Here is a 20,002-nt window from a genome sequence, read left to right on the forward strand (position 1 = left end):
ATGTATTAACGGCTGTGGTTAGTTTAAGTTTAGAATACTTATAGTTTTTATTGTGATATTTATATTTAATTTTTTTTTTTTAGTATTTTTCTATAAGTGTAAGTTTAATTTACTCATTTAATAATTGCAAGTATAAATGTACAAACCTAACCTATAGCTTATCGTTTGTTTACAGACTAAAATGTTTGAATCATACGCGCGCTATCACGTGACTACAGGAGTTCCTGTCCCCCAACAATGTATATGGACCTTCCCTCCTATAGGGTCCCTAGCTGTTGTTTCCGTTCAGCGCCTTCTAACATCGGCAGGAAGAAGTTGATAAGGATAAAAAAGTAACGAGAAGAAATTATAACGAAATAATCACAGATCTTTAATGAATAGTCAAATGTTATATCTGTCTCTCTTACTCTCTCTTTGATGCTATACTTAACACTGCATAGCAAATACTTTTTGCTATTATGTTATTATTGTTTTAAATATCTATATTTTATGATAAACTATGGAAACATTTTGTCTTTTTTGATAAAAATTAAATTAAATTTATAAAATAAAAAATTTCATACTAAAATTATCAAGCAAATTATATTGATATTAAATAAGAAAAGAATAATATGGTACAAATATAGCAAAAGTAAACAAGAATCAATATAAATTGACTAGTTTCCGTATTATTAGAATGACTAAATGAAAGAACAATCTACAAAGTAGAAATTTGGGAAAAATTTTAAATAGGAATAAATTAAATAGATTCCAAAAGTGTGGTAGTATTTTTTTCTTTTTACAAATTTAAACATTTAAAAAAAGTGTATTATATTAAAAAATATCTTGATCTAAATAAATAGCAGAAAGATGAGTAAACAAATATTTTAAAAATATTCTCAAGATGTAATTAGAGCTGAATATAAAAGTGTACATTCTACTTCAATTAGAAACCACAATCATCACTTGTCATACTTAACATATTATTAACGATTTAAAAATATTTCTGTGACATATGCGTTGCATTATTTCATTAAATATAATAAATTTATTAGTATTATAAGTAAAGTTGTAAATAACTAAATGAAATAACTATGTGTCATAATCTTCATCGATATTAGCAGTATGAGTAAATTTAGATGTTGGATGATTAGTTGTACTTGAGTCGGAATTACTACTCGAATTCATAGGATTGACCTCCGTATAAAAATTAGGTTGACTAATTTGATATGATGCAGGTACAGAAATTTGAAATTCTGGTGCTTGGGGCGTAGCACAAACAGTAGATATATCGCTCGATGGATTGATGTTTGAATTTGTTATTCTTTCCTCAGTTTTAAAAACTTTTGGTTCTACTTTTATATCATTTAATAACAGATTTTGAGAGCTAATGAAAAAGTATATTATTAAAAGAAATTTAAACAAATAAAATAGTATATTACAAAAGAAAATACCTTCGATCCGAATAATACCCTGCAGGTGGACATGTAGTCGCATTAGAAATGTTTACACTTATCGGAGCAGGTGTTAAAGGTGGTGTGGGAACATCTTCATCGGGTCCTGCTACATCTGGTATCCCTTTTACTAAATCTTTAAGAAAATCAAAGCGACTTTCCGATAGAATACATTGTTTCCTATGAAGCATAATTAGAATAGCAACTTAAGTCAATTAAATATAAATAATAATTAATAATTTAATCTAGTATAATATTAATATAATTATTTAACTTACTTACATATGGGATGGGCTTAAAGTCTTAGCATTCTTGGCACTCGTAATTTGCATCGTTTTTGTAAGTAACGAGTGTACGAATAGTTCTAATGTTCTAGGTATATATGTGATTAAGGTAAACAATTAACAATTGTAAAATTAATTCTATTATTGTTATGATTATTATTATTATTATTATGTTTGTTTATTTTCTTTAACTGTTAAAAACATATTATAATAATGTTAAAAAAGGATATAAATTATGATTGGTACTGCTTGAGCAACTTTTCCAACTTCCTCATCGGTCTGCATAATTTTTTTAATACGACCCTGAGATGCATTTTTTAGGTTAAGTTATCTGTATAACGTTGCAACGATAATATGTAAAATAATACTCGATGGATAAATAAATAAAACAATTAATTATCATTTATCTAACATCAACAGATATCATTCAGACTTATTCGTGTTATTATAATTACTAATAATAACTCATCAAAATATATTATAGGTAAAATTTAACTCTTCCATTATTTTAATGCTTTATTATCAAACAATACCACGATCTAAAAAGAAATTTGTATGCTTACCGCTGGAAAACGAGCATTATATTTTTTCTTTTTACTTGGCATTATTTACAACTATTATATCCGATTAATTAGATGATATTTTTCGAAGAACAGAAAGGAAATGCACAATTCATGAAAATAATCGTTTATATATTGCTCGCACCAATCGACGTGTACTCAATCTTGATAAGCATCTCTATTTTCAATAAACTAGTAAAATAATTCGTGTTCGCTAATATTACCGTTCCTTGCATTGATTTTATATATATATCTATATATATATATATATACAAATATATATATTACAAATTATATATATATATTACATACATGCATATACATATATTTTTACATTAACAAATTTTTCTATCGATCTTTCTTTTTTACTGTGATGTAATAATTTTTTGTATGAATGGAAGTTTTTCTTTTTTAACAATTTTTTAAAAATGTCATTGAATTATTTTTATTATAAATTTTCAAATTTCTTGACCTAGTCATTTTTTATAATCTTATTAAATAATAGTATCTAATTATATTACAAATTAAAAGTTAATGAATGCATCAATGATGATTCATTTTCATGTAAAATACATAATTAATAATAAAATCACATGTAAATATTTACATAAAATTTCGATTTTAATAATATCAACTGAAAATATTTGACTATCTTGCTGAATCCTAATTGGCTGCTGAAGTCGCGCCAATAGCACAATATTTTGCTTATATGCACTCCACATGTATATTTACACTATTTAAAAAAACATTAATTTGTTTATTATTATTATTATATATTTAGAAGGATTTAATCAAATTTGTTAATTTACGGATTTTAAATAACCTCTTTTTATTCCGAAGAATCGATTATACAATCAGAGATGTTTGTTATGAATTGTTACGGTTGCTTTTAATCTTTCATTCGTGATAAATAAAACTTTGAGACAATTATAATTATTATTTATGATTTATTCTTAAATCTATTTGCAAAAAAAGAAAAAGAAAAAATATTTATAATGCCTCAAGAAAAAGGTATAATAAAAAAATAAATATAATATTCTTTAATGATGTGTTAACCTAAAATTAATTTTTAATAAATTAAATATTTTAAGTAGATTTTTTATTGTTCTATTTTCTTTTTTAAGGAATTTATTTTAATATAAGAAAATATCTTTGTTTTTATACCGTGTACTGACCAAATAATTGTTTTTGTCTTATTTTATTTAGGTGAGAGAAGAAATCGTGGACATCACTCAAATAAAAACAAAATTAATGTTGGAGATAAGGGAAGAGAAATTTTGGAAAGTATAGACGAAAATAATTTGGTTATACAACAGTTTAGAGGATATTCCAACGAATTGGATATGAAGCATGATAAATTTGAAAAGCTCGTTAAAATAAGTCGAGATATTACGATAGAAAGTAAGAGAATAATATTCCTTTTACATACATTAGATAAAGAAAGTAAAAGAGAGGCAGTACTTGGAGAAGCCAAATTGAGATTCGAAAATATGGGAAAAACTCTTTTTAAAAATATTGCATACGAGTTAGATGGACAGGATATTTATCAATATCTTAGAGCATATAAACCTGGCCTTGAAGAATATGTAGAAGCAATCACGTTCTTTCAATATTTACAATGCGGTTTTATGCAAGATTGGACTGAATTAGAAAAGTCATTGGTTTATACTGAAACAGACAAATCTAAATTAAGTTTGGAAAACTCTTTGCAACCAACACAAATGACACGAATGTTAATCACTCCGAATGAATATATCATGGGTATAGCAGATTTAACTGGAGAACTAATGCGAAAGTGTATAAATAATTTAGGAACAGGAGATATAACTAGTTGTTACCAAACTTGTAATTTTGTTAGAAATATGCACAAAGGATTTCTAGGGTGTACCAATGTTTTTAATAAAGACATGAGTAAAAAACTTTATACGTTAAAACAAAGTTTAACTAAAATGGAAAATGTTTGTTATACGATCAAAGTAAGAGGATCAGAAATACCTAAACATATGTTGGCGGATGTTGCAATTGGAGCTGCAGAGGATTATATGGCGGATGAAGATGAAGGATATCAAGTTTAATAAAAAATAATAAAAAATATGTAAAATCTAATTATGTATCTATTATCTTTGCATTTAAGTAGTAATAATAATAATAATAATGTGTGTGATAAATATATAATATCTTATATCTATATTTACACATTCAACAAACATTACTTTCATAGTAAATAATAATATTAATTTTTTTTTGCATAATTTAAACGAATAAAAACAATTCATTGAATGTAAAAATATTTCTTTGTTATTCTTCCTAGATCAAAATAGTGAAATTTTATGTATATCAACAATTATAATATCGCTAATAATTTAAAATATTATTTGTAAGACTGAAAAAATATTAGGTTTGTCAATAAATTCATTTAGTTTTTTTTTTTGAGTGAATAAACAGCAAATACCATATTGACTTATATTGGCTAACTTAAAATTTGCATGTTAATATTATTACAATAATTTGTTGTTATACTGTAAGTATAACTTTTCATTATTTCTATTATCTTAATTGGTTTCACTATTAGAATCCTTGAGATCACTGTCACTTTCATCTGAATCATAAAAATCATAGTCACTGTCATGGCTAAAATTTTCCATTTCTTCTTCAGTAGAGATAGTATCGCAATCAGATGGCTCATAATCTGATTCATCAACAGATTCATCGCTAGATTCTTCCTCCAATAATAATTCCATTGCAGGTACATATTGACCTCTTGGTGGTAAACATCGTTGTCGCATAGTGGAATGTTGAAAATCAGCTTTGTGTTGTGGATTTGTGCGATAGCACTTAATACCGTAAGGACACTTAGGTCTTTCGTCAACTTCTTCAAAATCAGGATCACCCGGATGACTGAATTGAACTTTGTGATGTGGATTCTTTCTACAAATCAAATTGAAGTATTTAATAAAATATATAAGAACAACATATCGACAAGATCTGCATACCTATAACATTTATCCTTGTAAACACACTTATTTCTTTTAATTTTTACTTGCTCAGTATTAGATATATTTGCTTCGTTTTGTTCAGGTGTGGACGAAGAAGTTGTTTCTTGCATATCTTGTTGTACTAAAGTATTTGACTCGTCATTAGCACTGAAAGGCATAACACTCTCCTGTTTAATATCTGCTTCAACTTTCTTCTCTTCCTTTTCTTGAATATTTGAATTTTCTTTAACAGCGTTAGATAAATCTGGATTTTCTACTTCCGATATTTGATTTGGAATAGTTTGATTATTCTCTGGCAAGCTATTGTTCAAAGAGAACAATCACGGTTTTAATAAGAGTATGTATTGCTTTTTTATAATAACATTTTTCCTTTTTTTTACTAATATTTATTAAAGTAAAGAACCTAATATCTATATTCTTGGAAAATGTAGACCCATCGATACTACTCCCTTCATTCAATACAGGTATCTCTACGACTGTAGGGTTGGAAGAATCATTACTATCTTGAGATTTGCTAGAACCATTGCCATGCAAGACTATCGACTTTTGAGATGCGTCGAAACATATTTTTTTATCCAGTGGTTCAAATGTTAATTCGTCGGAACACTATACCACAAGTAATATATATATATATATATATATATATATACATATGTATGTATATTTTATCTAATTTGATATCTAGATGCAAATGACAATACTATAAGAAAAACCAAATAACACAATCAAAAGGTAAAGACCTTTCTTTTTAGTAGATGATTATCTTTCTCCGTCGTTTCAGACATAGTTACTATTTTAAACCAACATTTGTTTGATAACAAGGAACAAATATCTCCTGGCTTAATAGGAACAGATTTACCTAATTTAAGAAGATGCCATCGAGATGACCCACTTGATTTTATATAACAAGGCGAGACCTGATACTAATAAATATAATTCAACAAATCTAGATTATTACTTATATTATTCTTAGTTTTATGTTATTATTTTGTAACAATAAATAGAATAACCAAAACACATTAAATACAGTACATGATAAAAAAAAATAATATTAAAATTACAAACATGTTCTAAACATCAAGATACATTATTTCATTCAATTTCATTTACAAGTATATTTGTTAAAAGTGTATTTTAATAAATATTTATAAATATAATGTTATAAATCTTACCGGTGTTAGGGTTATATCACCACTCGGAGACAAATTAATTGTTACAGCTTGTTTAATGAACTGTTCTTTGCTAAACTAAAATTATAAAAGAATAAAATAAATGTAAATATTTAATATGTGTTAAAAAATATATATATATATATTATACTTTGTATAGAAATAATATAAACCTAACCTATAATAGAAAAATATTTAATATTATTTTAATCTATTTATCCACTTATCCACTTAAGTTTATATACATAATATACATGGGCAAGATCTACAATAAAAATAAAAATAAAAAATAATAAAAAAATAAGCAGAATATGTTATTAAAAAAAAAAACTTAAAACACGGAATTCTACTCTTTAGATGTAGTTGTATAACTGTGTATAAATGCATAAGAGCGGTTAAGTGGTGCCACCATTGAGATTTAATGTAATTAATTTTTATTGTGTACAAAATTTAAAAATAATAACTAGATAAAAAGTGATTATAAACAAAAATTAAATAATTTTCGTATGCGATCATAATTTACAATAAAAAAGTAATAAAAAATGGATATAATATAAATTAAAAAATATACGTAGGAATTGTACTCACCCCTGTTTTATTATTACGACCAATAATATTATTTCCTATTTGTAAATTTGCTACTTGAAAACGATCGTCTTCGAATCGAATTATTTGCAGTTTTCCCATCCTTACTGTCCATAAGTTCTTTGTTATATAGTCAACTTAAAATAAGCGACTAAAATCAATTTTATTATACCATAAAATAATATTGTGACATTTTTTTTGTTTACTACGTAAAACAAAATAAAAACTCTACGTGAAGTTTTCGGAAATTGCTTTAAACCTATACGAGATGCATGCATACACATGCACATTTTAGTCTATTCATTTGTATTTGTATCTAATTTTTTGCGTATCTGAAATAATATTAAATAAAATACACGAAAATTTTACACTCAAATTCAAAAGGGGAAATTCAAAAGAATTTCAAAAAGGGAAAAAGTAATTGGGTAAAAAATAAGGCTTTCTATATATATGATAACAATGAAATGTTTTTTTCATTTATACTTACAAAGAATGTACATTCTTATAAACAAAGATAAACACGCTGAGAGAATTAGTACTACACAGTACAGATTTGATTCCAGATATTTTAAATCGTATCGTATCTTTTTTAGCGTGAAAAAAGTGACATAGAAAAATTGGCCAAATTCAAAACTTCACATTTATTTTATTACAGATATAGACAATATATGTAACCAGCCAGACGTGTATTATCATTGATTTGTTGATCGGAACTTTATTGAATTTGGTGTTGAAAAATTTTTCTATCGTGTATTCTTTCGAAGCATAAATTACGCTTTTTATTTTCTTGTATATTCTTATTATCTTTATCTTTATTTTTAGAACGCGCAGACAATTGTCTCTTGATCAATTCTTCATGTAAATATGATGAATGCGTTCCTTCGATATGCCCACAGTTTTTTTCAATGATCATTCTGTATCATTTTGGTGAATTTTTTTGATGTTATTGATGATGACCGCATTATTGGTTGTCTCGAACGTTAATCATCAATTAAAATAATACTATCATGTTTAAATTAAGTTTTTTTTTTTTTATGATGACAAACGATGAAATGAAAATTTCATAAATGGCGTTAAACTCCGATTTTATTTGCGCATGCGTATTGATTTTTAAATGCAAAAATTTCATTCCGGCGGGATATTTGATTTGTTTTCTTTTAAAAAAAAACTCTGACATAGAATAATACAAAACGACTGTTAAACAACAACAACAACTAATAAGGTTCCAAAATGTATTCAATTTTCAGATGTGTCTTTCAAAGGATATACAATTTTATTTATTGTTAGTATTAGAATAGTTTTTGACAAGTAACGTTAACTTCCAGTTGAGATTTTAAACTTTTTGAACGAACCTCGTAGAGTATAGTCAAATAGCTTTTTGAAATTAATTCTGGTCACATAAATCTACTTATATATAAAAATCATCATAAAATATTGCGTATTTATTTATCAAAGATATTCTAATTATAAATAAAAGCATATGTATATACATAAAAATTAAAAACAAAAGAAAGTTTTTAAAGTATTTGAAGCAATTCATCAATCATTACTTTTGTTTAAAGTAATATAATTAAATGATTAATGTGTGTGTGTGTATAAAACGATCGTTTATATGTATATATATACAAATACGAATTATTTCAATATGTTAGAATTGATTTAATGAAAAAATCGAAGTTAAAATCCATAATAAAAGGAAAAAAATGTATATAATAATGAAAAAATAACAATGAAAAAAATATATATCGATAAAACTCTATAGTTTTTATTAAAGTAGGAACGTTATATGTATATACATATATATACATATATATATGTATTGCAGCATTTTCTCTAAATCAAATTACAGTCTAATATCTCCCGATAAATCTCATTTCAGGTTCATCTTCTTCAGTCATCGCTTGCAATTAATTGCATCCTTATATTTCATGATTTAATTTTTTTTTTGTGGTCTGCGCGCGATGGTATTTTTTTAAATATTTTATTTCTTTTTTTCTTTGTCTATGAGATTTTTGAAAATTTATATTAATGTTTCTGAATTACACAAAAATCAGACCTTTTTTGTTAATCATTATAAAATGATTATTTATACATAAGCTTTTTAACGCATATTCCAAATATATTGAACATGTAAAATATTTCTGAAAAAAGAATATAAAAAATTTTTTTGTATTTTAAACATTTCATGTAATATACATGCATACAAGTAACTGTAAATTATGTTAATATTAGTTAAAATTAGTGAAATAAAACTGCAATTTATTGCATTTGTTGTGAAAAGAACTATTCTTTTTCTCTCTTTCTATCTCTCTCTCTTTTTCTTGTTTTGAGATATGGAATGCAATTTAGACATGAGTGTAACCATTCATATATATAGGCAAGATACATTTATTTAAAATCCCTGTGTCTGTATTTCACGTCCCTGAAAGCAATCATGAATCTTGTTTGGTCCAGTAATATTCAAAATCTCTCTTTTTCATGTTAATTCGCAAATGAATAATGCTAAGCATCCAAGCTTAACATTTTACACATTATAGCGAATACTTATCAGTTTAGGTACTATTTTAATCAGAAAGAAAAAGAAAGTGTTGTGACACATATTTTCTTTTTTGTTTTTCCAGTAATTATTAACGACATATTTCATCCCCTGCCCTTCTTCTTTTCTTAAATGTAAATATGCTAAAAAAAATGCCCTCACAGGATAAAAGTCGACATTATTGTTTTACATGTCGTTATGTTCAAGCTATAAAAAGGAATCATTTATAACAATGCGGATAATCGCTCTATATGTTACTATAAATATTTTTGTTTGTTTGTAATTATTAATTATTATTTAATATTATTTTTATCAATATTATTATTTAATATTAATATTATTTTATTATTATTATTTATATTAATAAATAACATTCGCTCTAGAGAACGTTCCGTTCGAAATACTGTTTACTCTTTAAATTTGCCATATACCTTCTAGGTCTTTTGTGTTAAGAATTTTCTTTTCTTCTCATCGTGGTACACTTCTGCACCTGAGAACTATATTGTAGCACTTATATGTAAAAGCTATCCCCGAGTTATGAAAAATAAAACAGTAATACTGCATCGTGTTAGATTATTTTATAAATTATCCTTGTATTTTCTCTACTTGCAATGAATCTTTTGATTATAATAGTAAAGAGGAATTTAAACTATACATATGTAAGATCAATATAAAATGTAAGTAATTATTTTTGAAAGATGGATAGTGTTATATTAAAATTCTATGCATTTGTAATACAGGTTACGATAGAATATAAATGTATTAAATTATCTTAATATCAAAATGTTAACGATACTAGAAAAGCACAGATAATAGAAAATAAGAATTTAAAATGTTTATTTGGAATGATATCAAAGCAATACACATTTGATGCTCTATAGATCTAATTAATTTTGCATAAAAGCATTTGTCTGTGCCATTTAAATATTAAGGCCATAGATCAAATAAACTTAATTATGTTGTTTCTATCACGTGTAATTCTCGTTAACGTTCTTTTTTTTTTGGAATGATCATATTATATGCCATCTATGTATGTATATCTTATAGCTCTCAGGTACAAAATTATTTTTCTTGTAAAATCTTTTTTCACTAACTGTACATGTATGTATGTCACTATGCGATAGGCATTCCTCATAGAACTTGAAACAGAAGGAGCCTTTCAAATATTTAATTCCATAGCACGTTTATCGTTTAAGAAAATTTCATTCCAAATTTATCAAAGGTATTAATCATCTATTTGTTTACTTCGTCAATAATCTATTTTGAAAGAAAACATTAAGTTAATGCAGGCATTAGATTCAAGTTTGCAATGTACAATATTATCTTGTACTTGTCTATGTTTAGGAAAAATGTATGCTGATATTTGACAAATAAGATACCTAAATCAAGATATTCTATTTCAATGTAGTTTTCAGTTTTGTCTTATTTACATATTTTTCTGACTGATTACAATAATTTTCTATTCAATTCTTTTATATTCCTCTTAAATATATTATGTTCAAACTGTACTGCAGTATATATTCAATGAATGGTAAAAGTACAAATGTTTTCACAGACACGGAACTTTCAATATTGAAAGAGTTCTCTCGATAGAAACCCTTATATATAAATAAATTTCTATTGGTGGAATGACGCAACGGTATAAGTCTGCAGTATAAGACACGAATATGCATACATATATACATGTATACAGTTTGATTCTTCTTCCATTTTCCAATGAATATGTTCTTATAAAGGTTTTATGAATATAAATTTGACGGTAAATCGTTTGTCTTACGTGTAAAGGAGATGAAGAAAATGATAAATAATGCACGACTTTTAGCGATACTAAATGGAGAGGTGCATCAAGCCGTATAACAATTTTCTTCTATGATCATTGAACTATGCTAGAATAATTTTCACTTGGCCACACATAATACAAATGACGATAATGAGTGTGTGGTTGTAATTCTGGAAATAGCAATGTATAAGACGATGGGACATATTCATCATGATGATTTGATACTACATTTGTATCAGACTGTGGCTATACTATAGTACCCCCACCTTCTGCTGGACTGACAACGTGTAGGGCATTACCAACCTGTCCAATGCCTGGCTGGAATAAAGCAAAGCAATTATTATTTCAAAATTTACTATTTTACATCCTAGAAATTCTGTCTATAATTTAAGGTAACTATTTTCTATTCTAAGAAATGAACTCTTGCAACAATATAGCATCGAAAAAAGTTTTCAAAGCTTAAATTTGTAAATACAAGATGCCTCGTAATACAGGCACGTTAAAATAAATTCTAAGCTAATACTATGCTCTATTTGTCATTATGCTCTATCTATCTAATTAAGCAATAAACGAATGAAATAAATGATAATTTATACGTACCATGCGATAACTCAGGGAAGTCTCATCCACGATTCTCTTGCATCAGCCAAAGCATTGGTACAGAACATTAATCTTTCCAATCAAAGTAAAAAATTAATGCCCCACCGGCTTTAAGAAACAAGCGCAAGCATCTTCCGATTAAATTATAAGACTGTCACTATAAAAAAAGCAACGCACTCTATATGAAAAATTTATTTCCAAAAACTGTGACTGGTTAAATATTTGTAAAAATATGAGTGAGCACAGGGTACTTTCAAGACGCAAATGCTGTGTGCAAAAAGTATCAGGAAACTTAATTTGACTACATAATTGAAAGTTATAAATTTAACATTCCTATAGTAATAATGTGTTCATGCGAAATATAAGAATGCTAAGATAAGAAGAATCATTAGTGAATGCTTCGAATGTATTTATTTTTTTGTCGCGAAACAAAAGTTTCCTGTATAACATTTGCATTGCACTTGGTAACAAAATTCAAGCAGGAAGCAAGCAGCAATTTTTCATTCAACTTTTTTGCTTTATTGTACAACAAGAAGGCAATTCATTGTTTTCAACAAAGGATTAAATGTCACATTATCATAGTTTGGGACAATAGTTCAGCTAAATAATTCGTTGGTTCTCTATGATTGGCTAAGCTAAGCTAATAACAAACATTTTATAGAAGAAAAAGAAGGGTTTAAGGGGCCTGCCCTGTTACTAGACCTCATAGAGCGCAAATATAGCGTTATGCATCTTTTTGATGCAAATTAAACATAAATATATTTTATTTATAATTCATCTAATGCAATTTTTTCTTCAATATTCATTTCGAATATATATTTTGACCAGACGATCATTAGGCACAGATATAAATGGAGGTCCATACTATGAATGAACAGACCTTGATGATATGCAAAATCTACTTTGTATTATGTTACCTGTCGTAACATCAAATTTTTGTATGAATATAGAAAGAAGTAGTTACCGTTAGTATGAAATTTAAATTACATAACTCCATTATTTCCTTATAGTAAATATATTACTGCATGAATAAATCTGGGTATAGCTATAAACGTGACTTCTAATGTTTTCATTCTCATTCCCATTCTCATTTCACTATCATTATCACTATCATTTTTATATACTCTCATTACATCAATTTAATTACGATTACACGTATTGCAAGCAATTGAAAATATCAAATATAATTTTTTTTTAAAGCTACAAAGCAAAAATTTAAATACAAATTTTTATTTATATAATAAAATTATCAACACAAAATATATATATAATTTTAAATATCTCTATTATTCATTTAACAACTGATTATTATTCCGAAAATTTTCAACTTAATATTTATCGACATAAAAATTTGTTCACTCATAGTAAATAATTGCCTCTACGTTTCTGTAATTAATATATACGTAAGTATAATACAAACTTAGAGAAAATATTTTTTGTTATTTTTAATGCTTTCTCTAATGGCACCTTCTAACACTTATTAACTACAGTGAACGAGGTGCGGTAAATAATTAATTGGCCTAAACACGCAATTCCATCTATTTACGCGTATGTCATATACAAAGAACACGGAAATGTGAAAATGTCGACCTATGATCTTCAACTATAACATTACTTTCTCTCTCTTTCTCTCTCTCTCTTTCTCTTTATCATTTTTAGAATATCAATTCTATATATATTTACATTGAATTTTATAGATCTCTCCCCTGCTTTAACAATCCACTTTCTCTCCTTTTGTAAGATTGATAGTGGATAAGACGAAATAAAGTATTAGGGATCTTTAATGGTCCTTTTTCAAGGTAAAGAGCCTAAATATTATTTCTATTTACATAGAAATTGACGTATCGATAATTAATAAATTCTACTTTATGGAGTTATCTCAACAATTGGGAACAAGTTACACATCAGAGATCGTTAGATCGTAAGGAATTGATATTGGTGTAAGGGATACTATGATGGTGTGGCCTGTGCAGAGTGTTGTTTATGGTAAGAGGACCTACCATGTGACCTGGTCTTGCCCATGTATATACGTATCCATCTTGACACGCGGTTACGAAGCAATCTTTCCTAAACACTAATTCAGTCAATCTCTCATGCGCCAGCTTTTTGCACACCAATGGCTGAAGGACTGGGCATTCGTCGAACCTCGGACAATAGGCAGTTCCTATTAATCTCATTGGATCGTCCAACACCGAACTGACCTTCTTATTTGCACCTACTAAACTTGCACCAACACTGTTCATATTACTACTCGAATTCGAGTTGGTGCTCGTTTTTTCCCCACTATTGTTTTGCACGACCGTGCTATTAGATGCACCACTACCTCTCATAGTGAGGCTGAAGTTCCTCTTGTGATTATCACCCTTACGTTCACCAAAACCAAGACCTGCTAGCCTCTGTGTCAATGAATTTACTGTCGACACTGCTGTGTTGGTACTCGCGCTATTGTTACTACTTTCATTATTACCACTCACGTTTTCCTTATAATTTATATTATTTGTATTATTCAGTTTAGAATTGTTCAAGTGATGATTAGCCATTGAGCCATTACCGCTATTATGTGTCCCCGAGGAAGTGAAGGTAGTAGAGCCTGCGGCAGAAGGTCTCTGCTTAGGACATACTGGTTGCCTTAATATATCTTCTGTGATGTCCCACAAACACAATTGGGTATCTTGCGATACGCTTCCAAGCCTGTAGCACGTACCACCTGGCACTCTCAGTTCAGACCCACTAGAGTTCCTATTGGAATGAACTCCTTGCGAACTTGTTGACAAACGATTTGACTTTTCATGAAAATGATTATGGTTATTATGAGGCATCGTTTCATCATCTGATCCGCTAAAGTCAGGATCTTGATCTCCGTATGATGTAGTATATGGATCAAATGCAACAACGCTCACCCAACTGTGATGACCTTGTCCACGGGCCACCACCCGTTTTTCATGAAAGCTCCAAATAGTTACAAGATCATCTTCTCCTCCAACTACCACGTATCTACCATCCGGCGACCAACATACGCACAAAAATCCACCAAAGTAACTTCTTGCAGATCCTAAAAGTTCCATTTTATTATATTGGAATACTCTAAGAAATCCATCTTGAGAAACAACTGCCAAGTTTGAACCACAAGGACTGAAGGCAAATTCATTTATGCAACATCCCTCTGCACCTATCACCCATCTGTACAGAGGGTTCCTGGTAGATTTAGCTTTGCACACGTATACAGCATAACCATCGCCAGACATAAATGACTGATAGTGAGGAGCCGTCGTTCCACAAATAAGTTCCTCATTATATAAATATAGTTGACCCGAACTATGAGAGACCAAGAAGAGATTATTTGAACCAGGAACCCATTTTATGCAAGTTACCTTACTTTTGTCTATTAGTCTCTGAAACAGAAAGTATTATATATTTACAATGATTATTCTTAGGTAATAATATGAGATAAAATTATCTTTCTTATTAACAGGTCATTGTTTATCTTAAAATTATTTATAAAATTGTATTTTTTGTTTATAATTAAAAAATAACACCAATGAAGTAAATGTAAGTGTGATGCCCCGCATTGGGAAGTAACACAAGATATTCAATGTGTGAGTGCAGTTATTATAACACGATAACATAACATTACATAATAATACCTATTAAGCTTAATTATTTAATTGGATTCTAATCACATCAATATGGAGCAACTCCAATTATTTCATGAAATAACTGTAATTGCTATTATGCGTATTGCATCAAAGAGTTGTACAAACCATATAACTATTATTAATTTTTTCTTATTTTTCATAGGGATAGCTTTTAAAAGCTAAGAGGAAATAAAGCAGAAGAAATACTACTCACAATTAAAGGAAACTACATATTTATAATTCCTGATATTTATCTAAACTTTCCTGTAATGATGTAGGTAATAAAATATTTATAAATGAAGAAAGAAAGTAATACGTACATCTTCATTATACAATTTACTGAATTCTTGTTTTATAGGATCTATCAATTGTATTTGTCCTGTAGAAAATCCTACTAATAATGGTGCACTATCTGCCGTTGCTGTAGTTTGATTAAAATTGTGGCAAGTCGGATTAGTTCCCTTATATGTTTTCTTTTCCACAGGATTGTTCAAATCCACTGCCTGAAACATTGAACTTTGCATCAATTTACTTTGAGCTTATCAGGAGGAGACAATATCAAACAAGAGTATATAAACTAATTTCTTCTATAAACCCATTTATTTGATGATCTTATCGGAAGGGATATACAAGAGTTTGACACTTGTAAAACGTATAATCAAACTCTATACTTCAACATGAGGTATAAGCTGAATTGCTTAAATGAAATATTTATTTTGGCTTGGTTAGGTCTTTCCTTGGGCTAGAAAAAAGTAAGAAAATAAAGAGTAGAAATTGGTAAATAAATAGCATAACGGAGAAGAATCATATCATAGGAAGAGCGATTGACAAGACAATATTAAAGATCTAATGGTAAAATCTCTAAGAGATGACATGAAGCAAATTGGTTCTCTTAATATTATTCGAATCAATTAAGAGAAGAGGAAGTTGTGCATAAAAAAGTTAATATATGAAAAAAAGAAGATAAAAAGCAGAGGTACAAGTGATGAGGAGTAAAGTTCAATAGAAGCAAAGATGGAGCCGACTCAGATTCTCGTGCTGCTAGACATTTTCGAGGTTAGGTCGGAACGATGTTTCTTGTCGTGTTTGGTTCCTTTAAGGAACAGAATAGAATTGTCAAGAGTTTGCAGGACTGTCGAACGTTATCTCAAATAATAATATGATCGTAAAGGAAAGTGTAGATCAATGGCAAAAGAAGGGCTTACCTTTTTGACACCACGATAAACGTAGACGTAGAGCTCCTTTCCGAAATTAAAACACATTCGGTCGTCGTGCTCTTGCGTAGCCCCTGAGGGATTCGAAGAGTCTGGCAAAGTGACGAAGGAAACTCTGACGGATGCACTCCCTTGGCTGTTGGTGTAGCCGACCCTGTTCGGCCTCGAATATTCTGACAAGGTCATCAGCTTGTAAGTTCCTTCCCGCGTGGCGAATTGTGTTTTCAAGACCTCCTTCCCTCCTCCATCCAGCTGCACAGCCATCTTACCACCAACGGTACGACGGAGGAGCTCATCAGACACACAGGGAAGAATCAGCGTTTCGTCGATTTGACTTTATTACTTGTATCTTCCACGCGACGTCCAGCGACGTCCAGCGACGTCCGTCGCGACGGCCTCCCTCCCTCCCTCTCTCCTCTCCTCCTTTTCTTTCCTATCTTTTCTTTCCCTTTATACTACACCTCTCTATACTATTACTGCTGCTACTGCTGCTGCTGCTGCTGTTGCTACTGCTACTCGCTTGCTTACTTGCGCTTATCCACTCCCCTTCACAATTCTTCCTCACTCTTTCTTACACCTCTTGATTCGTTATTTCTCTTACCGATAGGACACCTATTCTACTCGGGGTGTCAGCCCCGTCGAGACTCTCAACACGTTTTTCGAACCTCCACTCTCACTCTCTCTTTCCAATCTTTCTCTATCCCTTACTCTTTTCTTCCTAACTACCTTCCTTCCTTTCTTCCTTCATTTATTCGTTCGTCCGTATCTATCTATTCGTTCGTTCTCTCCTTTTTTGAAAATTCGTCTTTATCAAATTATACAACTCGCCGGTTAGAGTTTTCTTTTACATATACGGACCACTGCACTAAATGTGCTCCAGCTATGACTTTTTTACGACGACGACGACGACGACGACGACGACGGAGGTGACGGTGACGGCGACGACGACGACGACGACACCACACATAACTGCCTCTCTACGTTTACGAGCCGCAGCTCCCACTTCAATCCCGTATCTAAAAGATCAAGCGCCACCGTGATAACCTCTACAAACAATTTCTTAATTTGAATCTTTCATACATTATTTTCTTTTCTGTAGTTTATGTCAATGTGTTATTTATCTATCTTCCTCTTTCTTTCTTTTTTTCTCTTTGATTAAATATATATCGGAAAGATAATAACAATAAATAACAACAAAAGATAGAATTGTTATTTTATTTACGATAAAATTTTAGATAAATATTGTCGCGGCGCTACCTCCGAATATCTTAACCGTTGGTTCTATAGCTCGTCTACTATCCAACGTGTTTCGTTTCTCATGTGTCAAAACTTTCATTCATAAAATCCGTATCGTCTTTCTACGCTAAAGTTACATGTTCCTTCCTTTAAAAATAATCGATTTCATAAGATCGAATGTGTGTGCGATAAAAATAATTATCTCTTATTCGTGAATCGAATACATATTTTATTTAAATGTTTTGTTTAGATTATTTTTTGAATTATCTTCCTCCTTAATTATTTATCGAATTATACAACAGCTATGTAATACATAGATAGATTTGTTTCGTTTTATCTCAATGTCTTCGTTTTTAATTATTTTTATACAATTTAATGAATATCTACATGTAAAAAAATAAATTATTTTTAATTAGTAAAAACTGTTGTATATATTTTGTTATTGGATTAAAAAATTTCTGCATATACATACTGTATTATTTATTTCTTATAACGGTTATCCGTAATTACAATACATAATATTAAAAAATCAAACAAATGTCAACGATTTTTTAAAGAGATATTTAATCTTCTTCTTAAATTAATCTGTAATCACACGTATTGCGAAAGTGATTTCGTTACAATAGCAACATCTCCTGTGTTGCTTGGTCGTAATCTTCTTTGGCAGCTGTCGAACATTCAACAGAGAGAGACAGACAAAAAAAGAAAAACAACAGATGATCATCATTTTAGGAGAGTATTTTTTTGTCAAGTTACTAACTATAATCGTATCGATGACTTTCACTGATAGAAATTATATCATTCGCCACCTATAGTTGTACGCTACTGGTGGCGCCGTGTATAATATTGAATGCGCGCGCATCTTATCGTCCCGTCTGTCACAACGAAGCTTTTCAGCCCCGTCAGGAAGCGGATATTTTGTAAACAAACGATACCAAAGGGTTAATTAATTTTACCGTTCATTCCTATTATGCCTTTCCCTCTTTTTTACCCCCACTGCATCATCGCTGACACCATCGCACCTTCACTCTAGCGCTCATTAACATTCGCGCTTATCTTTTTTTTTCCTCCTGTTACATTCTTGGATATAAGTTCCTCCCCTCTTCCATCTTACCCTCTTTCGTCTTTTGCGTATTATTAATTATTATTAATTTGTTTTTATACGAATGTAGTTAGAAATATTTGTGAATGTTTCTATTTTTTATTTATATTTTTCTAATTTTAAAAAAGGTTACAAGGTATTCTTTTTAATTTTCTTCTTTTTATCGTTCTGTTGTTCACATTCAGTCGCTCAACGATATCAGTAGATATTTTTTTTTAACTAATACTGATTGTTAAAAAGAAAAGGGTCGATTTGTTAATTTCTTATCATGTGATTCACGATTGGAGAAATACATTAGATAAGCACGATGGTAGAAGAGAGAAAAAAACATTCGAGTGAGATAATTTATCTTTCGTATAATACGCACTTTCTTTCTTTCTTTCTCTCTGTCTCTCTCTCTCTCTCTCTCACTCTCTCTGGATCGTACGACCGAACTAGAACATACACCGGGAAGGTTGCCTTTAAACACTACTTCCGGTTTCTAAATGATGATCAACTTCCGTAATGGTAGTTACTCTTATTATCGATAAAAAGTAAAATGACGACATGTAGGAAGTCATGTCTGCTTGGATTTATCTATCATTTTAAAATAGTGGGAAGATCAATATTTTGATCTGAACTTTCTGATGTGATCACGAACGATCGTCTATTATACTTTGTTGATCCAATTTAACCCAAAAGAAAATAAAAACAATATTATTGGTACGAATGTAAAGGAAAAAAGAATTGTCATTTAATTTAAATTTAAATCAATAATTATATCGATAATAATAAATACAATAATAATCTAATATTTTCGATAAAACGAATAGTTTCTAAGTGTTAAGCGATACAATTAGAACTGTAAAAATAGTAATGCTCGTATACCAATA

At 29.3% G+C, this 20,002-nt stretch overlaps 4 protein-coding genes across 10 annotated transcripts; 1 reads left to right on the forward strand and 3 right to left on the reverse strand.

The window, feature by feature from the left end:
• Positions 1-941: 941 nt before the first annotated feature.
• Positions 942-2,519, reverse strand: NC2alpha (negative cofactor 2 alpha). 2 transcript variants are annotated; one of them, XM_015334057.2, is made up of 5 exons: positions 2,281-2,519; positions 1,948-2,020; positions 1,716-1,809; positions 1,434-1,613; positions 942-1,366 (listed from the first exon to the last, which is right to left on the reverse strand). In XM_015334057.2, the coding sequence occupies exons 1-5, from the start codon at positions 2,320-2,322 to the stop codon at positions 1,072-1,074; spliced, it is 684 nt and encodes a 227-aa protein (XP_015189543.1). In that variant the 5' UTR covers positions 2,323-2,519; the 3' UTR covers positions 942-1,071. The 2 variants fall into 2 exon arrangements, with proteins under 2 accessions (XP_015189543.1, XP_015189548.1); XM_015334062.2 differs by having other exon boundaries at positions 1,948-2,048.
• Trax (Translin associated factor X) lies at positions 2,058-4,565 on the forward strand. 2 transcript variants are annotated; one of them, XM_089171242.1, is made up of 2 exons: positions 2,058-2,201; positions 3,484-4,565. In XM_089171242.1, the coding sequence occupies exon 2, from the start codon at positions 3,621-3,623 to the stop codon at positions 4,350-4,352; it is 732 nt and encodes a 243-aa protein (XP_089027368.1). In that variant the 5' UTR covers positions 2,058-2,201; positions 3,484-3,620; the 3' UTR covers positions 4,353-4,565. The 2 variants fall into 2 exon arrangements, with proteins under 2 accessions (XP_089027368.1, XP_015189562.1); XM_015334076.2 differs by lacking the exon at positions 2,058-2,201 and adding an exon at positions 2,942-3,288.
• A 156-nt stretch (positions 4,566-4,721) lies between these two features.
• Positions 4,722-6,823, reverse strand: LOC107073424 (uncharacterized). The gene is made up of 6 exons (XM_015334067.2): positions 6,621-6,823; positions 6,446-6,520; positions 6,014-6,196; positions 5,677-5,879; positions 5,271-5,573; positions 4,722-5,205 (listed from the first exon to the last, which is right to left on the reverse strand). Exons 3-6 carry the CDS (start codon positions 6,056-6,058, stop codon positions 4,830-4,832), a joined length of 927 nt encoding a protein of 308 aa, XP_015189553.1. The 5' UTR covers positions 6,059-6,196; positions 6,446-6,520; positions 6,621-6,823; the 3' UTR covers positions 4,722-4,829.
• Positions 6,824-7,474: 651 nt separating this feature from the next.
• On the reverse strand, positions 7,475-18,406 carry LOC107073441 (WD repeat-containing protein 20). 5 transcript variants are annotated; one of them, XR_001476750.2, is made up of 5 exons: positions 16,784-18,404; positions 15,899-16,081; positions 13,944-15,335; positions 11,944-12,100; positions 7,475-11,657 (listed from the first exon to the last, which is right to left on the reverse strand). XR_001476750.2 is itself a non-coding variant. In XM_015334096.2 (4 exons), exons 1-4 carry the CDS (start codon positions 17,054-17,056, stop codon positions 11,595-11,597), a joined length of 1,911 nt encoding a protein of 636 aa, XP_015189582.1. In that variant the 5' UTR covers positions 17,057-18,406; the 3' UTR covers positions 7,475-11,594. The 5 variants fall into 5 exon arrangements, 3 of the variants coding, with proteins under 3 accessions (XP_015189582.1, XP_015189576.1, XP_015189569.1); XR_001476748.2 differs by having other exon boundaries at positions 7,475-11,661; XM_015334096.2 differs by lacking the exon at positions 11,944-12,100 and having other exon boundaries at positions 16,784-18,406.
• Positions 18,407-20,002: the final 1,596 nt, after the last annotated feature.

Source organism: Polistes dominula, unplaced genomic scaffold (assembly GCF_049000335.1).
Source record: "Polistes dominula isolate Pdom_NZ unplaced genomic scaffold, Pdom_raw_medaka contig_31, whole genome shotgun sequence".
NCBI classification, from domain to species: Eukaryota; Metazoa; Arthropoda; class Insecta; order Hymenoptera; family Vespidae; genus Polistes; species Polistes dominula.

Bases quoted from the DNA above. Each gene is read 5' to 3' on its own strand.
- LOC107073441 (XM_015334083.2), bottom strand. From the start codon at position 17,056: ATGGCTGTGCAGCTGGATGGAGGAGGGAAGGAGGTCTTGAAAACACAA. The intron at 16,082-16,783 runs GTAAGCCCTTCT...TCAATGTTTCAG, and splicing joins TTTATCGTGGTGTCAAAAAG to GCAGTGGATTTGAACAATCC. The intron at 15,336-15,898 runs GTACGTATTACT...TTTCTGTTTCAG, and splicing joins GTAAATTGTATAATGAAGAT to AGACTAATAGACAAAAGTAA.
- LOC107073424 (XM_015334067.2), bottom strand. From the start codon at position 6,058: ATGTCTGAAACGACGGAGAAAGATAATCATCTACTAAAAAGAAAG. The intron at 5,880-6,013 runs GTCTTTACCTTT...CTTGTGGTATAG, and splicing joins ATCATCTACTAAAAAGAAAG to TGTTCCGACGAATTAACATT. The intron at 5,206-5,270 runs GTATGCAGATCT...TTTGATTTGTAG, and splicing joins TACAAGGATAAATGTTATAG to AAAGAATCCACATCACAAAG.
- NC2alpha (XM_015334057.2), bottom strand. From the start codon at position 2,322: ATGCCAAGTAAAAAGAAAAAATATAATGCTCGTTTTCCAGCG. The intron at 1,810-1,947 runs ATATCCTTTTTT...TCACATATATAC, and splicing joins AGCAGTACCAATCATAATTT to CTAGAACATTAGAACTATTC. The intron at 1,367-1,433 runs GTATTTTCTTTT...CTTTTTCATTAG, and splicing joins GGGTATTATTCGGATCGAAG to CTCTCAAAATCTGTTATTAA.